The sequence below is a fragment of the Sturnus vulgaris genome, chromosome 1 (genome assembly GCF_052056855.1).
Source record: "Sturnus vulgaris isolate bStuVul1 chromosome 1, bStuVul1.hap1, whole genome shotgun sequence".
Lineage (NCBI taxonomy): Eukaryota > Metazoa > Chordata > Aves > Passeriformes > Sturnidae > Sturnus > Sturnus vulgaris.
Window position 1 is genome coordinate 35,191,174 of NC_142243.1, and position 23,851 is coordinate 35,215,024.

A 23,851-nucleotide genomic window follows, 5' to 3' on the forward strand; every position below is an offset into this window, starting at 1 on the left:
AAAACACTAAATAGACAAGGCCTTCCCTTTGTAAGTGACTCCTTTCCTTGAGTTACACGTTCCAGACATAGTCAACTAGATAATGCAGCAAGTTCCTTGCCATCAGTGTCTCCCTGCTCAGCCTTAAATAGGGGTTGCAGAGACACTGAACCCACCAGCCAGTTCCAATGGCATTGGTGTGAAGCACTTTGTTTTTAAAGCATAATGTCCCTGTGGCTGGTTAAGAAGGCCTCGAGCCCAGCTGTAGTTCTCTCCCAGGAAGTCACTTCAACTCCAGCATACTCCAGCTGTATCCTCTTTTTGTCAGTCTGGTATGTTGTACAGCTTGGGGACTACTTACTGCCACACCCATATGCACCTCATCCTCAAACTGCAGCGAGGCAGCCCTGCTGGGAAAGGTCACGCCCTTGCTTTGAGTGAAGCACAAAGCTCTCCTGGGGCTGTATCAGAGGCTGATAAATGAAATAATGACAGCATTTCCTGGGCACTGGAGAGAGCAGGCCATACCTGCTGCCACTCAGGACACGTGGGACTAAAGGACAGGCTGTATTTTCCATCAGGAGGGGTGAATCTGACTGATGGACCTTTAAGAGTTGCCTTCTGGGGACAGTACTGTCTGATGTACTGATGAGGCTTTGCCCCCAAGTTTGTGCCTTCTGCTGCCTACACGTAGGTCTGTGCTTCTGTTCCATGCAGTGCCACTGCCATCACCAGCCCCCTGTGCAGACACTGCAGGCCCAGAGGGGATGTCTCATCCAATCCCTCCTCAAACAAGAGGAAGATTCCAAGTACCCCTGTTTCAATGTTCTTCCTTGTTTGTTCACTCTAGAATGTAAATGGGACAGCGTGCTTGTCACAAAAAATAACACCATGGGGATTTTGTGTTCACAGAGATCACGGCTGACACGTCAGAGCTTGATGCTTGAAAGCAGCAGGGTTTTCCTAGGAACATGTAATACATTGCTATCAGGAAGTACTGGTACCCTAAAATAGCCATGCACTAGGCTCATCTGTATTTTAACACTGTCATGGTAAAAAGACTCTGAGAAGCCTTTAAATGTTGTTTTTCTTACGACTTCTAAATATTTTCCTATATTATAAAACTGGTACAGCCTTTTCTTCCCTTAATGCAGAGGCTTTCTGCAGCTCACATTACACCTCTTTCACAAACCCCTCCTCAGACCTGCACCAAAATGTCCATTTAACAAAAGGCATTTTGAAACCCTTTGCTTCTGTCATCATCCTGTTTTCCCTCTAACCTCCTTCTGTCATCCCCTGTTACACTCAGCCTGAGTGCTGTGGGGCAAGGACACATCTCTCTAATTGTGTGGGCTCACCCACTAGAAGAGCAGGACGAAATACACATACACTGCTCAGAAACATGGACAAGAATAATTATTTCAAACCCCCCACCCCCCAAATAGTGGTAACCTCTGGTACTGTGAGCAAGAAGTCCTTTCTTACCTTGTAATAAATACCATTTCTGAGCCAAGAAATTGGGAAAGTTGTTGACATCCCCTTCCTCCACAACCTTTTCCTGTTGACACTTAAGAATCTTTTGAAAGTCTCTTTCTAAAGAGTTTAGTGGTCTTTTAGTGAGATGCCAGTTTCACCTTAAAGTCTGTTATTGGATCTGACTCTGCCATAACTGACAATAAAAATAACATCCCAGAAACATTAACCCATATAAACGTATGGTCTGCAAATAATTCTATAAACGTGGTGTTGCACTGGCAGAAACAGAGAGCAGCCCCTGCTCTTCAGCTGCTACTGAGTTTGAGAAATATTCTCATCACTTTGGTGAATCTTGTCATCGTAGAAAATGTTTATTCCTCTTACACTTGTGTCATCAGCTAAGGAGTGACTGAAGGAGAAAAAGTAGACTGATACTTCTTTGGTTTTGGCAATAACGGATGAGGAGTGAGAGATATTTCCATCTGTACATTTGTAATTAAACTTAAGGAGAGGGTTTGTGAGTTACCTGGTATTGCAGCCTTATTAGACTTAATCTTTCTCTTCTTCTTGTGACACATACCAGTCTGCCACGGGCTCATCTGGTACAATGAGTATCAAATATTCCTATAGTATTTGCATCAATTAGCTGGAAAAAGAGTGGCTATTCAGTTATCATTACATCATTTTGGTTACTAGGGTGCTTTTATAGGTGGAGTAATGGAAAGCACTTGAAATTGAAAATTTGAAAAAAAAATTGAAAAGCCTTTTTTTCCCCCTTCAGTGTGTAGGTAAGGTACTGATTAGAGTCAGCTGCCACATCCAGCACCACAGGCACCTTCCTGAGGATGGAGGCTTTGGCAAGGATCACCTTTCAAATCCAAAGCACATCTTCACTAACAGCCTGAGAGACATGAATTGTGTCTACAACTACAATTCATAGGTGTGCTGTTCGCTGGCATTCCTCTTAGTTTTGAGAAATTTATCAGCAAGAAATTAGTATCTGCTCTTCTTACACTCTCAGTTGTGTGAGGATGAAATTCCTGCATGAAAGGCTGATCATGCTTCATTTCTGCCCTATAATTGGCTCCCTGAGGCAAATGAGCAACTACAAAGAAAAAGTAGGGTATCTAAATGCAGAGCCCTTCCTCTGCTCACCTCAGAAATCAAGGCTGACAGAGGAGCCAAATTAGGGAGAAATGGGGAGATTGTTTTGTACTTAGATTAATTTCCATCCATATATTAAAGCTACTTTGAGCTATTTCATTTATACTGTTTTCAAGTGCACAAATCCAATAATCAAAGACATAATGCAAGTTGAAGTACCAGTCCCATCATCTGTGCACTTAACCCCTCTTAACATACCTATTTTCATTATGATGCTTCAAGAATTTGGACACCCTACGCATCATAGCTGTACCCCTCTGCCCCTGCTCCCCGCTGTTTCTTGCAATTTTAAAACCCTTTTCCATCTTTCATTTAATTCAGCCACTCCTCTTTGACATTCCTCATTTGCCTCATCCAGTCTTTCCTTAAACACCTCCAGGGATGGTGACTCCCCCTCCATCATTTGCCTCACCACCACTGCCTCGGGCAGCCCATTCCAATGCCTCAGCTGGATTTTCTCCTTTGAACTTCTCCTGTGTGATAGCTGGGACTTGTTCAGATGACCACTTGCTGACTGCTGTCTTTCACTTCCCCGGCCACTCTGGTGGTCCTGCTTTTTCAGGCCCAAAATGGCAAAGGCAGCTGAGATAAAATGCAGGTAACAGCTGTGGAGCCTTGCTGCTGCACCACAGACCTGCCTTCCCCAGCCCTCATCACATCTGCATCATCTGTCTGAGAGATGATTTAGGCTCTCTCATTGGGACAGGGCAAGCACACACACAACTTCAGACAGCTGAACCAGCTCAGAGTAATTCAAAGTCACAAGTTGGAACTGATTATGAGATTAGAAACCCCAAACCAGCTGCCCTTTTGAAACTGAAAAAACATGCAAGTTCTCTTTGACTCTTCCCAACCATAAACCAGCTTTTAAGGGAACAAAGTTTTAAATCAAGCCTTCACTTAAACAAGTGCAACTTCCCCAGAGGCCCTTCCATGCTCTGTTGGGAAAGGAAAACCAAGTAGCCAGTTCTGTAGCACCAGTAACTACTGCTACTTCAGTAGGAAGGAGTTTCCCCTCCACTTAGAGAACAGAGTTCCTCTTTTCAGGGATGAATAATTGGCCTTTGTGCAAACACCACAAATAAGGAATCTCCTCATGACCTTTATTTCTCTTTAGTTTTGTAAGCAGTTGGAATTCAGCTAAACAAGGTCAAATTGCAATCCAATAAACGTTTTCTATTAAAAAGTATTTGGAGAGGTCTTTCTACTGCAACACTTTCTACTAGCAAAACGTTCATTAAATATAGTGAATTTTTAAACAAGATTAATACAAAGCTGGTCCTTGAGACAGAAATCATCAATAAAATGATCTTATGCTAATAAAAACTGCAAACAGGAACTTAAAATTGTACGAAGCAGAAACCTTGTATTTAAGCAAAACAACTGTAGCAACCTATTTTTGAGGCTATTGGAACCCCAGTGTAATCTCAAAATATCGAATGAAACAACTGAAAAATAGCATCAGAAACTGAAGTTACTTACAGTCCTGTGGTTAAACCACTGAATTCAAAATAAAACACTCTTTAATCAATGACAAAACTACCACTGTGCTTTGTGTGTGTGAAATCAAATGGTTTAAACTTGAGTGCCTTCATCCCAATTAAATGAATATTTAAGTGATGTAATTTTTCCATTCTCTGCAATGTTTTGCCAACTGAGTAATTTTTAGGCATGAAAGATGCTTTTGAACCACTCTAGGTGCACATCTGATAGAGAACATAGTCCTTTTTTACAGTATTTTGATTTGAAGACTAAGGAAAATTATCAACCACAAATCAGTCAAGGGAAAAAACAGCAAATCACTTACAGAGCTCTACCTCTTGCTTTAAAACAAGAAAAGCAGGGGAATTTACAATGCTTTTCTCACCTTGTAACCAGATTACTTGACCACTTCTAAATGAAGGTGGTTAAAAAGAGAAAAACCATTCCTTCCTATATTTGTAAAAATACTGAAGTACTTGAAGAACATTGGCACAGAAACTATATTACATGTACATTCACTTGTAAATATTTTTACGTAGCTTCAAACATAAAAATGTTGGTAATTTTACAGAATTCCGTTGGGTATCAGTCTCAGAATATGGTTAGTTGTATGGAAAAAAAAGGTCTGTTAAGGTATTTTCATTTTGGAAGGTCCATTTAGTGACATTTGTTGGCCATGGACCGCTGTGTACATTTTCAGTTCTTTACCACAAGGTATTTCATAACAGTGAGGAAGTGGTGCAGAACCACCTGGAAAAGGTCAGGAAGTAACATCTAATTCCAATTTTAGTGAGGATAACCACTGACAGAAGTACTTTTTACCTGCCTTTCCGTTTCTTGTTTTTCTGTCTTCTGAAGCCCCTACTGATGAACTGTTGATTGACAAAGAATAGGAAATTGCATTTTGTACTGGAATCTTCTGCCTCACAGATTCACCATGGGGTTTGTTTACCCACTCTGCCTGAACAGGTACACGACTTGCTTATTGCTTAAAGATCTGTAAGGGTTAATAGAATTCAGAAGAGAGTATTGTTAGTGAGTGTGCTCCTGGAGAAATACATGGATTGCAGCCATCTTACGTAAGCTTTCCAACTTCAGTTTCAACCCTTTGAAGTCCAAATATAATTTTTATGACACTACAAGTCTAGTGACAAAATAACATCTGGCACAGTAACTTCTTCAGAAAAGTTATGTGGACAAGAAAATACTACATAGCAAAATCTGACTGAATGGAACACTTGCCCTGACCCAGGTTCAAAGCTGGCTTGCTGAGATTGGTCATGGAAAAAAGTATGATTTCTGTCCCTTCCTGCTTTTTAATTTAAAGTGTAGCTCTAGGAGAGCATTTCCCATATATACAGTGAAAGGAATTTTGGAGTTTCTGTATGTTGAAAAGTCTGGGCCCTGTAGATACTTAAGATACCAGAGTGCTAAGGAGCAAAGTAAGTCAAAGAAATGCAAAAGAAATGCTGAGCTGAGCAATGGAGTTAGTGGTGGGCATTATCAAAACCTGTTCTTTTGTCTTTGCAAAGTATCACAGGGCTCCTGAAAAGCAGGTCTTACTCGCAGGAGCAGTCCATGTCCAGTGCTGCCCCGTCACTGCAGCCGTCCAGCCCCAGCGCGCAGCCCCCGCCCTCTGCGGCCTCCCCGGCAAGGCACCCGGCCACGCTCTGGCTGAGGCAGCCCTGCCCAGCATTGTCACCAGTGTCACAGCTGGCATTGGCAGGACACGTCTCTGCTGATTCCCCATCCTGGTGGGCACCTCTGTCGTTGGTTCCAGCCACCTCGTCTCCCAAGTCTATGACATCATCCAGCTGCTGTTCTGGATCAGGCTTGGCTGCTCTTGACATTTGTGCTTCTAAGTTTCTCGTGTTCTCTGTGACTTCAAATTCTTGCTTCTCCTGTGCCCTTTGCTTCTCCCTAGTACTTAATTTAGCCTTTGTGGAATTCTTCATTTTTCTGTTGTGCATGTCTTCTTTGGAGAACCTCCAGTGAAACTACGAAGAAGGGATCCAAAAGTTAAAGACCATTAGAGGCAATCGCACATGGACGTTTACTTTCCTGAGTAGACATGTTTTGATTAGTTCGTTTTAATTCCAAGACTAAAGGGTTTGACCAGAAAGATCCACGATTAAAAGAAGTTGCCTGACCAAATTAGATGGCCTAAGATGATTTCTGCCCACAAAGTTCTCTCTGAGTAAGGAGAGCTCAATGCTTTCTGCTTCTGCATGTGCCTGGTGGGTTCCTCTCTACATTGTACGGAAGGGAAGGATATGCAAGGCTGCGTAAGTGCAGACAGAAGAAGCAATCCTGTGGTGTTATTCCAGTGTTTTTCACCAGGTTAACAGTAGAACTAACACCACCACCCACAACCATACCCAAACAGTAAAACATTCTGAACCATCTGTATGAATGTCTTTGGATGAGAAAGCGTGAGGCTGCTACTTGCAGCACTCTCCTTGCCACAGCCACCATTTCAGAACTGTTTTAACTACTATTAAAAAACAAAAAGAGAATTAGCAGTACCCTGAAATACTAACTTGACAGGTAAAATGTATATAAAAGCTGACAACTACATCACTATTACATCTGCTTCATTTGCCAAAAAATAAATCAAGCTTCCCAAGGAAAGCCAGACCACAGAATCATAGAAAGGTTTGGACTGGAAGGACCTTAAAGGTAATCTAGTGCTAACTACCGTGCCACAGGCAGAGACTCTTCCTAGAAGACCATTCTGCTCCAAGGTCCATCCAACCTGGCCTTCAACACTACCAGGGGGTGGAGCACCAACAAGTTCCCTGGGCAACCTGTGCCAGTGTCTCACCAACCTCACAGTAAAGATTTTCTTTCTACCATCTAATATAAATCTGCCCTCTTTCAGTTTGAAGCTATTACCCCTTGTCCTATCACTACACTTCCAGGTGAAGAGTTCCTTTGCAACTTCCCTGCAGGCTCCCTTCAGATACTGGAAGGCTGCTGTGAGGTCGCCATGCAACCTTCTCTTCTCCAAGCTGAACAGCCCCAGCTCTCTCAGCTTGTCTTCAGAGGAGAGGGCTCCAGTCCCCTTACCAACTTCGAGGCCTCTTCTGGATTTGTTCCATGGTTCCAAGCCACTGCTAAACCATCTTACAGAAGTTTGCTAAGTACCTCTGAATGTGCACAACCATTTTTTCAGCAGTGTCAGTTGCTGATGGAAGCTCAGGAATGGGTTAGGAATATTTGGATGGTATAAATAATCTCATCAGGACGTTCAGCAAACCCAGCCATGTTCAAAAAAGCCATTTTCTCCAGTGAAACTGAGTCTGTGCTAAAGTTGGCCAAAAGATTTTGTATTCATAAATTTTTGAACTAACTATTTATTCCTTAATCAAAAAGCCATTCAAAACTTATTATTAGATTACAAAGCTGGAACAATGTTCTTTCCTCCTGGTAGCGAGAACTTAATGCAAAAGGAGAAGGGGGAAAAAAAAAGAAAGAAACTGACTTTCACAAAACTCTTCTCAGTTTTACTTAAAGGAAGTTATCTTTCTCTTCAGTAGCACTACAATTTAGAGAAAGAGGAACGATAACATCTCAGTTCTGGAGCTCAGCTGTTTAAAATTCAGACACCTGAGGTTTTTCCTCTTTGATTTGCAGAAGTGCTGGGCACCCACTGCTGCACTTAAAGCTCTTCTTTGGCAGAAGGAAAGATCAGGGCCCTAAATGTGATAAAGATCCAGCTGTAGGAGGTGTGTGTGTGTTCATGTACTCAGTCAGGTACTTACACCATTATTTCACAAAAATGCATTCATCTAGTTTCTCCTGAAATAAGCATCACTTTTTTATAAAGTGAATGAACACAATAACCTCATCCCTGATTGAATATTACATTAATAGAAGTACTTTTCACTGAAGAGAGAAGTTGTACCACTCATTGCATATCTCCTTTTCTGTTCCTCTGACCTCTTGAACAGCAATTTGTTGATGTGCAAAGATAGGACAGAGCATCTTCCATCAATGCAGTATCTTTTAATGTTATCATCCTACTTCCTTCCTCTGAGGGTTATCTACAAACATTTTAGACATGCCATAGATTAAGTAAAAAAAAATCCCTGAGAGCCTGGGATGTTGTATGTGCAGAATATTCAGCAACTTTTAATCAAATGCTTAGGTTGGCATCTTTGATGTGACACAACAACCACTTAGGGACGTTGAACCAGTCTTACATCCCTTTACAGAGCTATAATCAAGGTATGTCATCCTTCCTTCATCCTTCTTTGACCTTTGGTATGAAAATGTGCTGTAGTGATTCTTGCCCTCAAATATGCCTGTATATTTAACACTGCCAACGAGTGAGTCCTTTGTTTTGCCAACCAGACATTGTTAAATAAGTTTTTATAACCTGGAATGAAAAAAACTCAAACAGAGTTTTAAGTCATCTGGATGGTATGTATGTGTTATTATAATACAAGAAATCAGCATCATACTTCTTTCTGTATTTGAGGATGAAGAACCACATATGGGTTCCCATCCCTTCCACTAAAACCACACACAGTGGTAGGAAAAGAATGACCAAATACAGGCACTTTAACACTCATCCCAAGATCCCTTTAATCACTTGAAAACAAAGCGAGAAAACAAGGAAAATTTGCTTTGTAACAAGTTCACACAGTATTCTGGGCTCCAGCTTTGCTAATGAGAGAGGGTAAATCCTAAATCATTCACACTCCCAGCAGTTCTCTCCTGCTTCAGTCAGTTCAAACACTCCCCTGGTCTGCCCTGTATCAAAAGACAACTTTCACAGAGCCAGGCACCACAACAGTGAGGGCTTCATATATGAAAACTATCTGCAACTACCTAAACTGAAATGCTCCTGGTGCTCAGCTCTGCTCAGCATTTCCCATCTCCTGCTGCAGCTCAGCTCTGCATGGCCTCAAGCAGCCACTCCTGCAGGTGACACTGGGCTGGCAGCACTCACCAAAGCTCACAGAGGCAGAACAAAAATGAGGCTGCATTAGTCAGCAACCTCATTGTCATGTGATTCCAGAGAGCTTTTCCATACTTCATCTGGATTTCCTGATCCCTTGCATACTGAAAGGGCAAGGCAGATTTGATCACTGTAGGAAGGCCATCACTTTCTCAGTTTCCAGTCCCTGTATTTCTGTCTCCAGCTGCATGGCATGAGAGGTTCGGGCAGGGGTTCCCACAGCTATGTGTTTAAAAATAGAAGTGGGAATACATCCACTCATCCACATCCATACATCATTAGCTGTCAGCTATGCCTTTGGATAAAATAGCTGGATTCTAGAGGCTTTTCTTGCGTAAATTGCAGCAGAATTAATTAATATTCACATAATAGAAACACCAGCCAAGATCAGGCCTACACTGTGCCAGGTTCTACCAAAACAGAGAGAGAGAGAACGAGAGAGCAGTTTAAACAGAAAATACAGGAAATGGGTGAGAGCAAATATGTTGGTTCCACCTTACTGGCACTGAACCTGAGAGAATTTTAGGTCTAAATGGAGGTTTATGGCTGGTTTACATTAAGAAAAATCTGCATTTCTTACGCTACTGCGAGTTCGACAGAGAATGAAATCTACATCATTTGAGCATTTTTTGTTTCATTTGAACAATTCCATTCCTTGTGTCTTGCTACTGTATCACAGAAACATTGAATAGGCCATTTTACTTCTATGGAAAATCAATTTCAATATAAAAATACCACCAGCAAAACCCAAAGAAACCAGAAACTCATGATTATTTACCTTAGATTCTTTCTTCTTTGCTTTCTGGGGCAAAGAAGGTCTCTGAAGAAACACAATTTGCTTTGTAGATAAATTCCCCTCCCTGAAAAGAAACAAATGCACACTCCTGAGAATGAATTAAATTCACATCCAGCATCATTCAAAGCGAAAATCCATCTCAGTCATTTATTTCTGCAGGTCAAAGAAGAACAAAATGAAGAATGATCCTCACATTGCCTGTCCCTAGTGTCTCTGAGCAGCCTGGTATTTTGGGGGCAGGGAGAGGGGAATGTTCAGACTGAGAGAGCCTGTCAGCATATGACACAGTTTTGCTGAATGTTTTAACATTAGTGTGTAAACACAGAATAAACTGTTTGGAACAAAAAGGAAGAAATCCAAGAGCCCCAGTGCTGTATCTCAGCAACACCAGTGTTCCTTCCCTCCCTCCTGGGGCGCTGATCTGGAATGGGGCTGGGTGCTCCCTGCAGGTATGCAGCATGGCAGATAAACAACCACCAGGTGGGTGCCCTTCTGCATGGACCTCTGTTACTCAAGGTATGAGTGGGATACAGAAAGCTGGAAGAGAAGGAAAATTATATGTATTTTTAAGAGTCAGGGATTACAAATCATAACTGTGCTTTTCTATTCATTCTTATATTCAAACATTTATGTACAACTTAAATACAGTTTCTCCCTCAACACAGATGGCCTTTTACTTTTTAGATTTTTATGTGTAGGAGTAGTCTTCATCCAAATCTCATAAAGAGCTGGGTATATTTTTACTCTTTTAAGATAAAAAATCATGATTGATTATACTGGTGTATATGTACATATAAATATATTCCTGACCAGTGAAAATTGAAAAAGCACAATCTTCATGATTAACAAGAGGTATGATTGTTTTTCACCAGTTATGAAGACTATTTTTAAATGATTTGCATTTATATTTAAAAACTCATAAATAATAGCAAAGTAGACCACAGAATTATTATATATCTGCACACAAGGCTACTAGAGCAGTGACACACTGATCTCACAGGGTTCTGCTCAGCTAGACTGTATCAGGAGGATGAGACAGACATCTATTAAGAATAACAGACAACATCTCACTCCAAACATTATCACACATTTTGTCTTTGTTCTAAAGGACATTAAAGTAAAGGAAGATCCAGAGCAGGAATTTTACAGTCATGGAGTTTACAGAGAGGCAGAAACAACACCCAGAAAATTCATGCAGAAACCACACTGCCACCTTGCAGTCCTTCTGCCCACCAGACATGTGCTTCCTGCCACATGTGGCTTGCAATGCTCGGAAAACCCCGAGAACAGCTGCAGCAGGCTTTGCAAGGAAACTGACTGCACAGGGAATTGCCTGTGCAGACTGCAGTGCTTGTACAGCAACTTCCCTGGCCCAAAGGCAGCACCCAACCCTCCCTACCTGTTTGTCTTCACAATGGGAGTAGGAAGCACGCATGTCAGCTGCCAGCCGTACATGGCAAGGGAATTCAGCAGTGGAACGTAATCTGTCTGCACTTCAACTCCCTGGGGAAGGAAAAGCAACAGTTGGCATCATCACTTGGAGTGAAACATTCAGCTTGGCACAAAAAAAACCCAAAAAAAAAACCCCAAGAAAAAACACGTGTGGGTTTTCTCAGAGGGAGAAAGGACTTTTGCACTGAAGTAGGTCATGTTTTATGTTCAGCTAGGCAGGAAGGAAAACGTTCAAAAACATGAGGCAAATGACCGATCGCCCATACATCCCAAACTGTTAAAGGAGTTTGTTTAAAGTGGTAAACATCTGTGATCTTGTTCTTACGCTGGCTGACTCATCCATCTAGCTTTAGATCGTTCCAGATCTGAACAGGATACACTCATTCTATGTTATCAATTATCTCCTCCCAAGAAAAAATATGTTCAAGTAGTTAAAAAAATGACAGCATTGCCTTGCTCGGATTCTGCACTTGTCTAAGCTTCAACAAATCCTGAGTATCTGCACTGAAATCAGTCATGTTACTCTACCATGATGGATCAAAAGGAAAATAGCCAACAACAGCAACAAAAAATATGAGTCTGTTCCTTTTATCACCCACAAATAGGCATTGCTGCCTTCTTATTTTGAATCAGGAAATCTGTGGGCGAGATGAAAAGCTTTGCCTTTCAGTGCAGGAGTCTGGCTCCTGCTGTACATGTACCCAGCAGAGCCTTGCTCAATCCCTTTCAACTAAATGGCAGACCCTGCAATCCACACAGAAAGAACCACTGGTGGTTTCACAAAGATTATTCCAGTGAGGTGTCTAATTGCCAAGACTGCCAGTAATTTAATTAATAGATGCTACAGCATATTTACTAGTTTTTAATTTTAAGAAACACAAAGCAGACAAATGGTAACTACTAGTCTCTACAAATATAACTAAATTTGATTGGAATAACAGTTATATTCGCCAAAAAGCTCAGGCACTTACACCGGTTTCATGTGCACGTAAGGAGTTTTAACTGCCAATTCGCAACACTGGGGAAGGCACAATAGTTTTCCTGCTCCAAAAAAGCCATTTATTCCACAGTAATGAAACAGCCATTTGATCTGAACTAATCCAAATCCTGCTGTAGTTATTTCAAGGTATTTCAGTGAATTCCAATCTCAGCTGTTCCTTTCTTCTAACGAATGTAATTTAGGTCACTTATATCTTTATAACTGAATGGCTGCCTGACTATACCTATTAAAAACCCCATCATGACCACAAGTGCAAATAGCTGAAGAAGCTGTATCAGTCCTGCTTAAAAGGAGAATGTTTTAAATCTCTACCCCAGAAAGTGCCTGCAAGAGAACACTACTGATGTTGTTTCTGTGAAGAGGCTTGTGGGGATTAGAGAGGCAGTGCTACTTTAAAACATCACCCTGTACAAACTGGAAATTGTAACTGGGAGAGGAATGAGACACCCTGCAAGAGGGGGGTGATACCACAGGGCCTTTAACTCGTGTCCACTGGAGCAATGAGGACTTATCCTGCAGCTGTGATCATGGCAGATTCATGGCATCTCCTTTTACTCCCATTTCCCTCTGGAAGACAGATACTTGTGCACTCTTTCCAGTTTTTAAAGTAGTTTCCAAGGATAATATAAAAATCATGACATATCTTAGATGCCTTTAAGCTGTAATTTCTCAAAAAGACATATTAATAACACACTGAGATTTATGAGATTGGTCAACAACGCCTTCAAAAAATAAAGATGAAAACACACAACATGATGATTAAGAATATGGTTGGAGCATCCACCATCACAAGCTCTTCATGAGGTGCCACATAAAAGGACCTGTCTAAAACATTCCCTCCATCAAACAGTATTTGCAGAGGAAAAACCAGAAGGAGCTCACTCATTTAGAGAAGGGAAGCAGATCAGGAAAGACTGGCATAGCAGAGCTTGTCTGTGCCCTGAGGAACATCTTGTATTGTAAAGAGCATTTCTGTTTTGAATTCATTGCCTAAGGTGGGTGATTAGCAGGGAGAACCTTCTTCTTCTTGCATCAGGATGTGCAACAAATGTCAGAAATCAGAGGGAGACTACAGCAATGAGGAAGGACATCAATGCCACGCAGAGCTCATTTGGCCGCTGTAGAAGCCAAACTGATTCAGGGACATGCCATCACTCCTGCCACAGCCCCCTGTCCCTGCAGGCTCTGAGCAGTGAGACAGGGCTGGCTTTGGACTTGTCAGGATTAAGCATCATCTGCAGCAGATGATGGTGTATTTCACAACCCAGTGGTGCAGAAAGAAAACAAGCAGGTAAGCACATTCAAAAGGGTATAGTTACCAGAAAATAAATTTAAGTCAATTAGGCCTTAAAAAAAAGAGTTTTTTTAAAAATCTGGCCATGTAAAAAGTTCAAAACCAACCAATCTATTTCAAGAGTTCTACACATTTGTTACAAAAAGGTGACCTCCTATTTTTCCCATCTGCTGGTAGCCAACACCCCAATGTGCCTGTTGGGCTATCTGAAGGCAGCAGGTGTGTACATGATGCAGAGGTGTTCCCTCCTCTGAGCTCCTCAGGCCCTTTAACGAGCTCCCTCCATCTTCACAATGCTTCACTGGAGTCAGACACTGCACCTCATCTCCAGATCCTTGGGGAATAGACTATTCCCAATAAGTGGCTGAGTTTGAAGATGACAGACAAGAGGAAGCAGTCACTCCAAAATAAACAGGTTAATCCACATGGGCTTCAAACTCCCGACTTGCAGATACAGATAATTGAAGCTTTTTTTAAGACCACGTGAAATTACTTCTCCCTCCCCCTCCTGAATCATCGGCTGTAATTCTGTCCCACGCCTGGAATTTGTCTACCAGCAGGAGTCACAGTTATACAGACCTTTAATTGGTGTCATATTAAATGCTTTCTCAAGCAAAAATGCTTCTAAACAAACAATACACTGGGGGATGGGTACAGAGGAAAAGAGTAATCTTGTTTTATATTTAATACAGTAATTATTTTATCTACTATTATCAGAGACAATAGAAATGAAATTTCAAACACGCCATTCCCTCAAATAAAAGTGCAATGCTCTTTCTAACCAGCAAATACTGGATTTTAACACAAGTAGAAGTAGGAAAAAACCATGCCAGAGCTCTCCTGAATAAGAAGTGTTCAAACAATGCGTCTCAAACTGGGAGACATTTCATTCACAGAAAGGATGGAAAATTTTAATTAACTTTCTTCCCACTCTCCTGTGGATGATAAGTAATCTCTGATCACACCTTGAGTGTCAAGAAGCCAGTGCATATTGAGCTAGGATTTTCCCTTGACTTGCATCACATGAAAAGAATTCTTTGTATTTGTAGTTGTATTGTTTGTTTCCAGCATTTTTTCCTTTTACAGTTGCTCCTGCTCATTAGGAAAAAAAAAAAAAAAAGATAAAAAAAATGATAAGAATAATATCTAGGGCAAGCCACACAAACAACTGCATTAACAATTTTTCTTTCCCCCCCCTACTGCGGCAATTTTAACCACAGCAAGATAATAAACAAGACAACTACTAAGCTCTTGTGAGACAGAAGTTCTTCAGAAATCATTCTTTCCTGGGCTAAGTGAATGGCATTTAGTTACAAGGCAGCTGTGGATTGTCACTATTTAATATTTTTTTCCAACATGGATTAAAAAGTGGTAGATTGAAAATCCCATTAAATAAATCTTAATAAAACCTTTATCAGCAAATCCTAACAGACTGTGTACCAAAATCTACTGACAGATGGCAAAGATGATGGGAAGTAAAAAAAACAAGTTGCTTTGAAAGTGTAACCTACTGTTTGTTGCAGAAAATGGGCACTGCATTCAAACCCAGCTCCTTACAAAAAACAGAGGGGAGAGCCCACGAGGGCAGCACCACGCACTCCCAGACAAGGCTGGCTACCAGTCCCCAGCTCTGCCAAAGCCAAAGCTTTTCTGTCCCTGGGCACTGAAGGAAGGAAATGGAAGTAGCAAAAGCAGGACTTACACCACAGTGGAAAAGAAAGAAAATGCAATGAGAGAAATTGAGTATCTGGACTGTTCAAGAATGACCCAATAAAAGCGTGCTGCAAACGTTTTATGTTTGCAGTAACATAGCTGACAGGGGGACTAAATTCAAGCTCTAAATTTGTGAATTATTTGCCTTTTTCCTTTTCAGACTTCTTCCAAGAGGTAATTTCTGATGACAGTGTAACAGTATTGAACCACTAAAAACATTTATTGGAAGCAAAAGAGAAGTTTCACAAATGCTTCAGCAATAAAAAAGCTGGGACTTTGTTCTTCTAGTACTGATCTGCTCCTGAATTTCCACGTGTAACACACCACAGCACCTTGCTGGCAGACACTTGCTACACATCCATTAGCTGTGGAGCAGAGGGCTGTGGGATGGATCCTGCATTCTTGGAAACCACCACCAGTAGCTCTGGGAAGCAGGTGGGTCACTGACCAATAGTGAGTAGCTGCCAAATGGGGATCTTAGTGGAATGGTAATAGGAAAAAAAAAAAGAGAAATAAATCCACAAGGCAAGTTTTCCCTCAATATTCTGGGCATATGTAATTTAGAGTTATTTACAATTATCAATATATATGAGAATTCCTGCAGTGTGAAATATTTTGGAAAAGATAATAAGGCTGTAACACTATATGAGGCAGTATCTTGTTAATAGAGTGTTTCTGCAATTCAGATGTATCCAGTCACAATTTCAGTACACACACACAAGCTGCTGAGTAGTATTCACAGCTGGCTCCACATCTAGAGTAAAATTAAAACAACCAAAAAAACCTTCTGTGCTCACAATGCCTGCTTCTCTCAGTGACTTCTGTGGATGCAAATCATATTTTCTAGCATGCATATAAACTAATAGAAACATCAAGAGTGCTCCTGATACTGCCTGCACCTGTAACACAGAAGTACCTTTGCACAGCAACACAATTCTGCATTTATAGAAGCACAGGGTCAGCAGCAAAAGCTGGACAACGTACATGTGTTGACACAGAGAGTTCTCCACACAGTGAACATCCTATGAAATGTGTTGAATTCACCATTGCACAGACAATGTACAAATGATGAAACACCTCCATGTAACTGTCCATGAAACACAAGAAATAAATGTGATCTAGCAATCCATCAGTACAGTTTCTTCAATAATTCTGGCATTTTTACTTTCACCATTCCTGCAACGCTTGAAGTGTACCTTAAGGCGAGCATTGATTTCACTGTTTGTCCATCAATTTTCCTCTGGAGGAAAAAAAATAACATAAAAAACACTACCTGAGAACTTATATACCCCAGTGTGCCCTACACACACAGCTTAATCATCTCCAGGCAGCTTCCCTGATACAATTCCCTTTGGTTATAATTTATTCCCAAACAACATGTGGTTTTTTACCAAAAGGCTTTGTGCACCACTCCCCAGTTACGCAAGTAATGCTCCATTTCCATGTGAGCACTGCAGCTGAAGCCTGGACCCTCCACTGCCAGGGGCTCACACAGCAGGAAGGCGAGTGCTGTGCTGCTCCTCGCCCTGTGTGTGGCCTTTGGGGTCCCAGCACCCACTCCCACAGCCCTCAACATCCTCACACAGATGCACTATACAGGGCACTACTGCCCAGCTGGAGTCAGCTGCTGGGCACACAAAAGCTATGCCCTGCGTGGTTTTATAGGAAGTATAAAAGAGGATTGAAATACTTTTTCTCAGCTTGTTCTTAAGTGGGGAATTGAGATCTGTGATGTTCACTTTTTCCTTGAAGATTTTATGGGTGAGTAGAGAACTAAGTCTTAGGAAACTGTGACAGCTAGGAAGGATTTTTACATCTATGTTGTGTTTTTCAGTCTCTTCAAGTGCCCTTTACTAACACGGAAGAAGCATTCACCTTGTTATATGTTCAATGCTACCAAAGCTACAAGAAATTATCTGAGATGTTCCAAGTTCATATTGCTAGATTTTGTTACTACATTAATCATCAACACCAATGAAAATATTACCCTATGGATTTTAATCATGTGGATTTTAATAGATTTTAAACCTATGTCTACTGAGTTCAGCAGACCAAATATATATACATATATGTGGCTTTCATATCTTATATAAAGGAATGAAACAAGAATTACAAAACCTTTGGAAGTTAAGAGGCTCTTGAAGGTTTTTGTTCAGCCCTTCTTAAAAAGCAACAAGAATTCAGCAACAGACATTGCTGAAATATTATGCTCAGGCAGCACATCTGTCCTTTGAGTGGTAAAGAGGGTCACACACATGACTCCCCTGGGCTCTTCAGGCCATCAGCTCCTTGGTTGACCTGGTCATGCCTTTCTCCCGTGGCCAGAGACAGCAGAACATGGCTTAACTGACATATGACCTAAATCAGATTTACAGACAAATCAAATCCTCATTTCCAGAGAATTTGTTCCAAGGCTTACATTGAGGCAACTCACAACCTAGGCTCAGCAGAGATAAATTTTAAATCTTTTGTTATGTCGCACTTTAAAAGGTTCACCATGCCTATGGTGGAGACTAACCCCATTCAAGTCTGCCAGGGAAATGGCAACACCACAATATATTTAAGATTTTAATTCATATCAGTACACTAATGGTATAGTAATAGCAGCAAATACAAAGTGATGAATCGGCAGCTCAAGATTTTCAATGAGAAAATACGTGTAAATTAAGAACAATATTTTCAAAATAAACACAGCTTCAGAGACAGAACAATGCAGCAATCTAAAATAAATGTTATAGCCCTCTGTTTTAAAGACAGTATTAGCTATTTTGTCTTGGGTAATGGGGAAGGGAAGGTGACAGATTTAGAGTTGGGGAGAGGGAAATCATGCAGGCTCTGATTAATCAGAACTGTCTACCCACATTTGCCTACACAAGCAGAATTAAAACCATCAAACAAGTTTTAGGGCTAGATCTCAGAGATTGCAGTGGAAATAATATGTCCTGACATTTTTAGAGTTAAAGTGATAAGGATGAGTGCAGTATTTTGTCATAACAAGTCCTGTGGTCATTTGTAGGGGATACCACGGCTCTATGAGAAGAAAGAGTTAAATTACTCAGAGCTATTACATCCTGTCTGCTGCTTGGCGGGACCACATACTGTGACAGCTGCGAGCTTTACATCCTCTACAAACTGACATTTTACACACATACTGAGTGCATCACACTGTTCAGCTTGTTTTCTCTATTAGCCTTAGCAATTAAAAAGGCAGCACTTTCCCTGCTAAGAGGTGTGCCAACCCCTCTCTTTTGTGTTAATGGTTAAACAGCAACCCTTTACCTTTTAATTTAGAAAGGTTTTCTTTCTAAAGGGCATCAATACATGCTACATGTCTCCCTTTCTAAAAAAGCTTTCTTTTGTTGAGCCTGGGATTCTTTTGTTTGTTTCTTCTTCTTAATTAGGATACAGCACAATAAATTTACATTCAGTTCAGATCACATCTGAATAACTCCAAAGCTCATCCAGATAACCAAATTTGATACAAATTTAAAATAAGGATCCACCATATACATTTATGTCATGTTGCCCATCAGGGCTTCTTCCAATGTGTTGGTAGAAATGGAAATAGAAAATAGAAAATAGAAAATGTTAATGTAGATCAGAGCTGAATGTACACCAAAAAAGCACCAATCTTCTACATAATGAGTCATTCCACTGCTCCATAACTATCTCTATAACAATTATACCTTGTAATACTCAGAAAGAAATCTTTACTGGCTCTTGGACATCTTCCGTCACCACCGAACTCTGTCTCCTTCCCTATTTTACAGTCCCTTCCTCTGCCACTGCATTATTCCATGTTGATGGTAAATAAAGGTGAATTCCAACAGGGTTTAACACTTGGTCTTCTGGGTAGGACACTGTGCAAGTGCCTACAGATCCCCCAGCTTCCAGTCCTTTCAATGATTTCATCAGTTTACCTACCTATACCTGCTATGTCCCAGAAACCATGAGGCAAGATATAACCAGGCAGTTACTCAAATTGCAGGAGAAAATCAAGGTGGCCAGCTCTGCTCTTTCTCTAAATAGGTAAGACCGCTGCAAGACTTCCCTAATGCCTCAACATTCTTCCTTCAGAAAGCTGTTTCTTCCGCATATTCTTCCACTTTCAGCTTGGTGGGGAACATTTTCATAATGCCCACAGAACAGCCACACTTGATCTCTAAAGAGCAAAACTGCCAGGGAACACCCAGCATCCAAATTTTTAATTACAGCGGGGAATAATCTGATCACACTGGCAAGCTCTGTACATGCTATTAGTCAGTTTCTGAAACTGCACATCCCAAATCTTCTGTCTGGGACAGAAGATTCTCCGCATTAGCCCTCACAAAGACATGGTGTGTTACAGTAGAGCATTGCCTGACACACCAGATGGCATTGGGAGGTTCATTCTTTAATCTGCTGACCAGCTGTGTTCTCCAGCATGGAATTTCTAGAATTGAAAGCAAATTATACTCCACCTACAAGGCCTCTAACACTTCAAAGGGCCTTGCTAAAAAATACTCTCTGCTGTTTCCTGGTGTTTTGGTCAGCGCTCTGCCAACACAACATCCCCATTATCCTTGTCATGTAGCTTGACAGAAGCTGTCTTGTGCCCACACAGATTATGCCTTTGTCACAATATCCTACTGAGATGGAGAACCTTGGATTGGTTGTTTGAATGCCAAACTGGCTCTGGCCAAGAATTTGTAACTCAGAAAGATATTTCCAACATAGCTGTAAGTGATGGTTAAGGAAAAGTACCATATATTAGGCCAAGCATGCCCCAAATATTTTGCATACTTAGCATGTCTGGTTTAGTTTCCACTGAAAGAAATCCAGTTTGTGCACAGTGGGACCATTCTGTGAGGTGAAGTGATGGATCAGTGGGTTCACTTCAAAAAGGCATTCTTGATCTGAATTTAAATGCTTGTATGAACACAAGATCCTCTATACTTTCTGAACCAACAACCTTGTCCAGAAAGGAGTTCCAAAGATCTGCTGCATAAATAATTATCTGAAATATCTCTCTTTTGTTTCCTTTGCACCTGGCCCTGACTAGTGCCATTTGGCACTTAGTTCTTATACTGGAAGAGATTGCAAACAATCCCTATTTACCTCTTTCCCATGTTTTAGGAGCTCTCTACCTATTCCATTCTTCTCTTTTCCAGGCTGAAAGGACACACATGTAAAGTCGTCCTAATATGGAAGCTGTCTGTATCACTGACTGCGCCCACTCTCTTCTCTGAACAATTATTGTGCAAACACAGCCTTCTGAAATAAGGTTCTGTCAAACACAGCTTACACAGTAGTATGAAGCAGTATATACTTGCTGTTGCACCCTCTATTCATTTCCTAACAGTTTTAAACATATGGTTAACATTAATGCTTCTTAACATTTGCCTTCTTGATCAGCCCTGACCTAATGCACTCATGAAACCATCTGTCATTACCCCAAAACCTTGTTCCTGAGTGGCAACACTGTAACTTGACCCTAAAAATGAACAAGAATTTACAGTCAAGTCTGTCATAACTGGAATAACCTTTAATGCAATAAAGGAATCATTTTTCAGACACACATCAGCAACAAGAAAAGCTGCTATTAATGCACTAAACTGTTCTGCAAGTTGTTTGTAGCCATTACTATTTGGCCCTTTCTTGATGCACTACAAAACCATCATCATCTAATAACAAAACTCTTAATCTTAGTCTCCTGGAATTTTACACACTTACTCTAGCATCTGTCCCATTTTCCTTTAATCCGTTCTTCTGGCATGTGTGTGCCAAAATGAGGGATTATCTGTCTAAGGATTTTACACCCTTTACAATACATTTCAAGTGAAATGATCAGGTATTGCCTCTATAGATACACAGCACCTATTTATAGCAGACATCAGATAGAACAAAAAAAAACTTTTAAGAGTTACGGAACTATTTTTTCCCTCTCTCCATGTTCTTTTTGCTTCAAGTCACAAGCTTTTTGACTTTTGAAAAGCCCAGCTTTTCAAACACAGAAGTATTGTGTGTATCAGATTTGCTGTGGAAGATGGGTGCTGACTGATCTGGCCTAAGCAGTGCTTCTACTGATCTACGTGGGCACCTGGATCTGCAGAAGGCCAAGTTGTGACACATGTGGTTTGTCTACAGGGGCCTATCCAGAATATGCAGTTTTTTCAGCATATGAAGGAGGACAGAAAGAGCCAAGGCTGTTCTCCGTGTTTTCCTGCTGCAGCTAAACCTGCCTACCTAAAGGGCTGCCTTCTTTAGAACTGCGATGCTACAATGACTTGTGTAATCATGTTGCCCTGACAACCAATGGAGATCCTCCGTGCAGTTAATCTAGCAGACATCAGTAATTTTGAGACAGACAGCCCTGAGTTTCATTGCTCACTGTCACTCACATTTCCTGCCCTCCAAAACAAGCACGAGGTCAAGATCAGAAGTGTGTCGTACAAAGCCAGGTTGTGCTGAACTGGCATTACTGTTAATGTTGCATCCCCTTACTTTGGCTGCCTGGCTGGTACTGTTGGAGCACAGATCAGTACGTGAGAGTCTGTCTCACAGTCTTGGAGTGTTTTGATTTACAAAAGAAGGTCAAAGAAGAAAGACTGTACACATACCTTCAAGACAGTCCACTGCTCTACCACAATTGCATCATAGCCCTGCGTGGTTTTACTGTCTTCCACAGCAAGATCTTCGAAGATAAATACTCCATCCATTGTCCCATGTAAAGAATCTGTGAAAACACAGGGCTGCCTGTAAGCTTTATAGAAGACACTCCATGTGTAGTGAGGCATCTGAATTTATTAATAACATTATTCCAAAGATGTTACTAAAACGTTTACAGACATTCTCTGATAGTCTAGCCCTATTAAATGAATGACACTTGTATCTCTAACAGTTTTAATAGCAATCCTACTCCCTAATAGCAAACCTTGCTGTCCAGTCTGTTATTCCACCCTTTGCCATCAGAAACTACAGCTCTCCTGTTCTGAGCAGGCAAAAGTGATTCAGTCCTCAGTTCAGCAGTGCTGCTCACCTACTTGAAGCTATCAACACACTAAAGACCATGTATTATGTCAATGCGTTATTTTCAAGGTGTTTTGAAGGTATACTGATTTATTTTTATGATATTTATGATACTGATACTTTTGACTGTATCCATTCATTCACACAAGTCAGAACCCTGCATATGGATCAGCCACTGCAGATACAGTGATCTACACGGACTAAGGATGATCTGGCATATCTGAACAGTCTGAAAGAAAAGATACATTCATAATTATTTAATCAATTTATGAAGGCATTTTGACCATCTGGTTTAGTGTCTCTCTGTTCTCATTTGCATTCCCTACACGTTCAGCCTTTTTTCAGACAACACATACTCTTAAAAGTTACTTGAGCAGCACTTTCTCCTTTAACTCAGCCACACGCTCCAGCAATCACTCCCATATACCAGAACTTAGGTTTTGTCAGCTCCATAACAGAACAGAAACAGAATAACTGGGGAAAAAAAAACCTTATCTTTCTTTGTTAAAATAAGCTGATTGATGGAACAATAGAATTATGTTTAGAGAAACACTAAATAAGCAGAACTGTGCTCTTTACAAACCGAGAAAACTCTTCTCACATTGTCAAAAAGCGTCTTTTTCAGCCTTTCTAATATGAACAGTATATTTACCCTTTATGACTGATTATAAAGACCTTGTTTATAACCTCTTCAAATGTTGTATTTTGCATGATAGCTTCCTTACATTTCTAGCAACACTATATTCCTTGAACTGGTACGATACATGTTTTTGAAATGAAGTCATACATGCCAAACTGACAGATTCTTGAACTGACAAGGGAGTTTTCTAGGTAAGCCTGCTTAGGTGTTTCATCAGGGTCATCCTGCTTTCCTGGTGGATGTTACAAGGTCAAGAAATGCCAGCAGGAAGGAATCGCTGCCTCCAAGAGAAAACATATATCAAACTCAGAAACAATTTTCACAAAGGAAGCAGTGAGGAGGATTAAGAGGCTTTTTACCTCTTGCAGACACAATCTCAGTCAACATCTTCCAATGTCATTATATGGTCTAAATTCAATTTATTATCTGGAAATAACAAATTTGTTGCAAGCAAAGCCCGCAACAGACCAGACTCCTACATCTGGAGGCTTATGTCTACACACACACACTGCAGCAAGACTGCTGCTGCAGGTGTCAATGCACAATCCCTCTGTTTCTATTTGCATGGTTCATTATCCTCTTTTGCTGCTGTTGCAGTTGAGGCATTAAGTTGCAAGTCAGGAGATGCAAATACCTGTCTCTAAACTAACACAGTATTTCTTTTTTTTTTTTGTTCACTTGTGAAGGAAAAAAGCTGTAAACCACTTGCTAGGGACTAAGAATCCTTCAGATTCTGTTGGGAGACTGAAAGAAGAAGAAAATTTCTCTGTCCACTTTCACACTGTTTCCACAGACAAGTTTCCTGCAACTCTATTTAAAATAAAGAGAGCCGAAGACTCCTCATCACTACAGCAGGCTAGGATTACACATTGCTCCAAGGT

The 23,851-nt window shown here is 40.8% G+C and overlaps 1 protein-coding gene across 2 annotated transcripts in view; it reads right to left on the minus strand.

The window, feature by feature from the left end:
• Positions 1 to 3,701: 3,701 nt before the first annotated feature.
• Positions 3,702 to 23,851, minus strand: part of RFTN1 (raftlin, lipid raft linker 1) — a 95,291-nt gene continuing 75,141 nt past the window's right edge. For both annotated transcript variants that reach the window (XM_014893798.2, XM_014893791.2), the window contains exons 7-10: positions 21,922 to 22,037; positions 11,263 to 11,366; positions 9,846 to 9,927; positions 3,702 to 6,098 (exon numbers count right to left, since the gene is read on the minus strand). In XM_014893798.2, the coding sequence (XP_014749284.2) occupies positions 5,661 to 6,098; positions 9,846 to 9,927; positions 11,263 to 11,366; positions 21,922 to 22,037 (740 nt within the window). In that variant the 3' untranslated portion in view covers positions 3,702 to 5,660. The remainder of the gene's footprint in view (positions 6,099 to 9,845; positions 9,928 to 11,262; positions 11,367 to 21,921; positions 22,038 to 23,851) is intronic.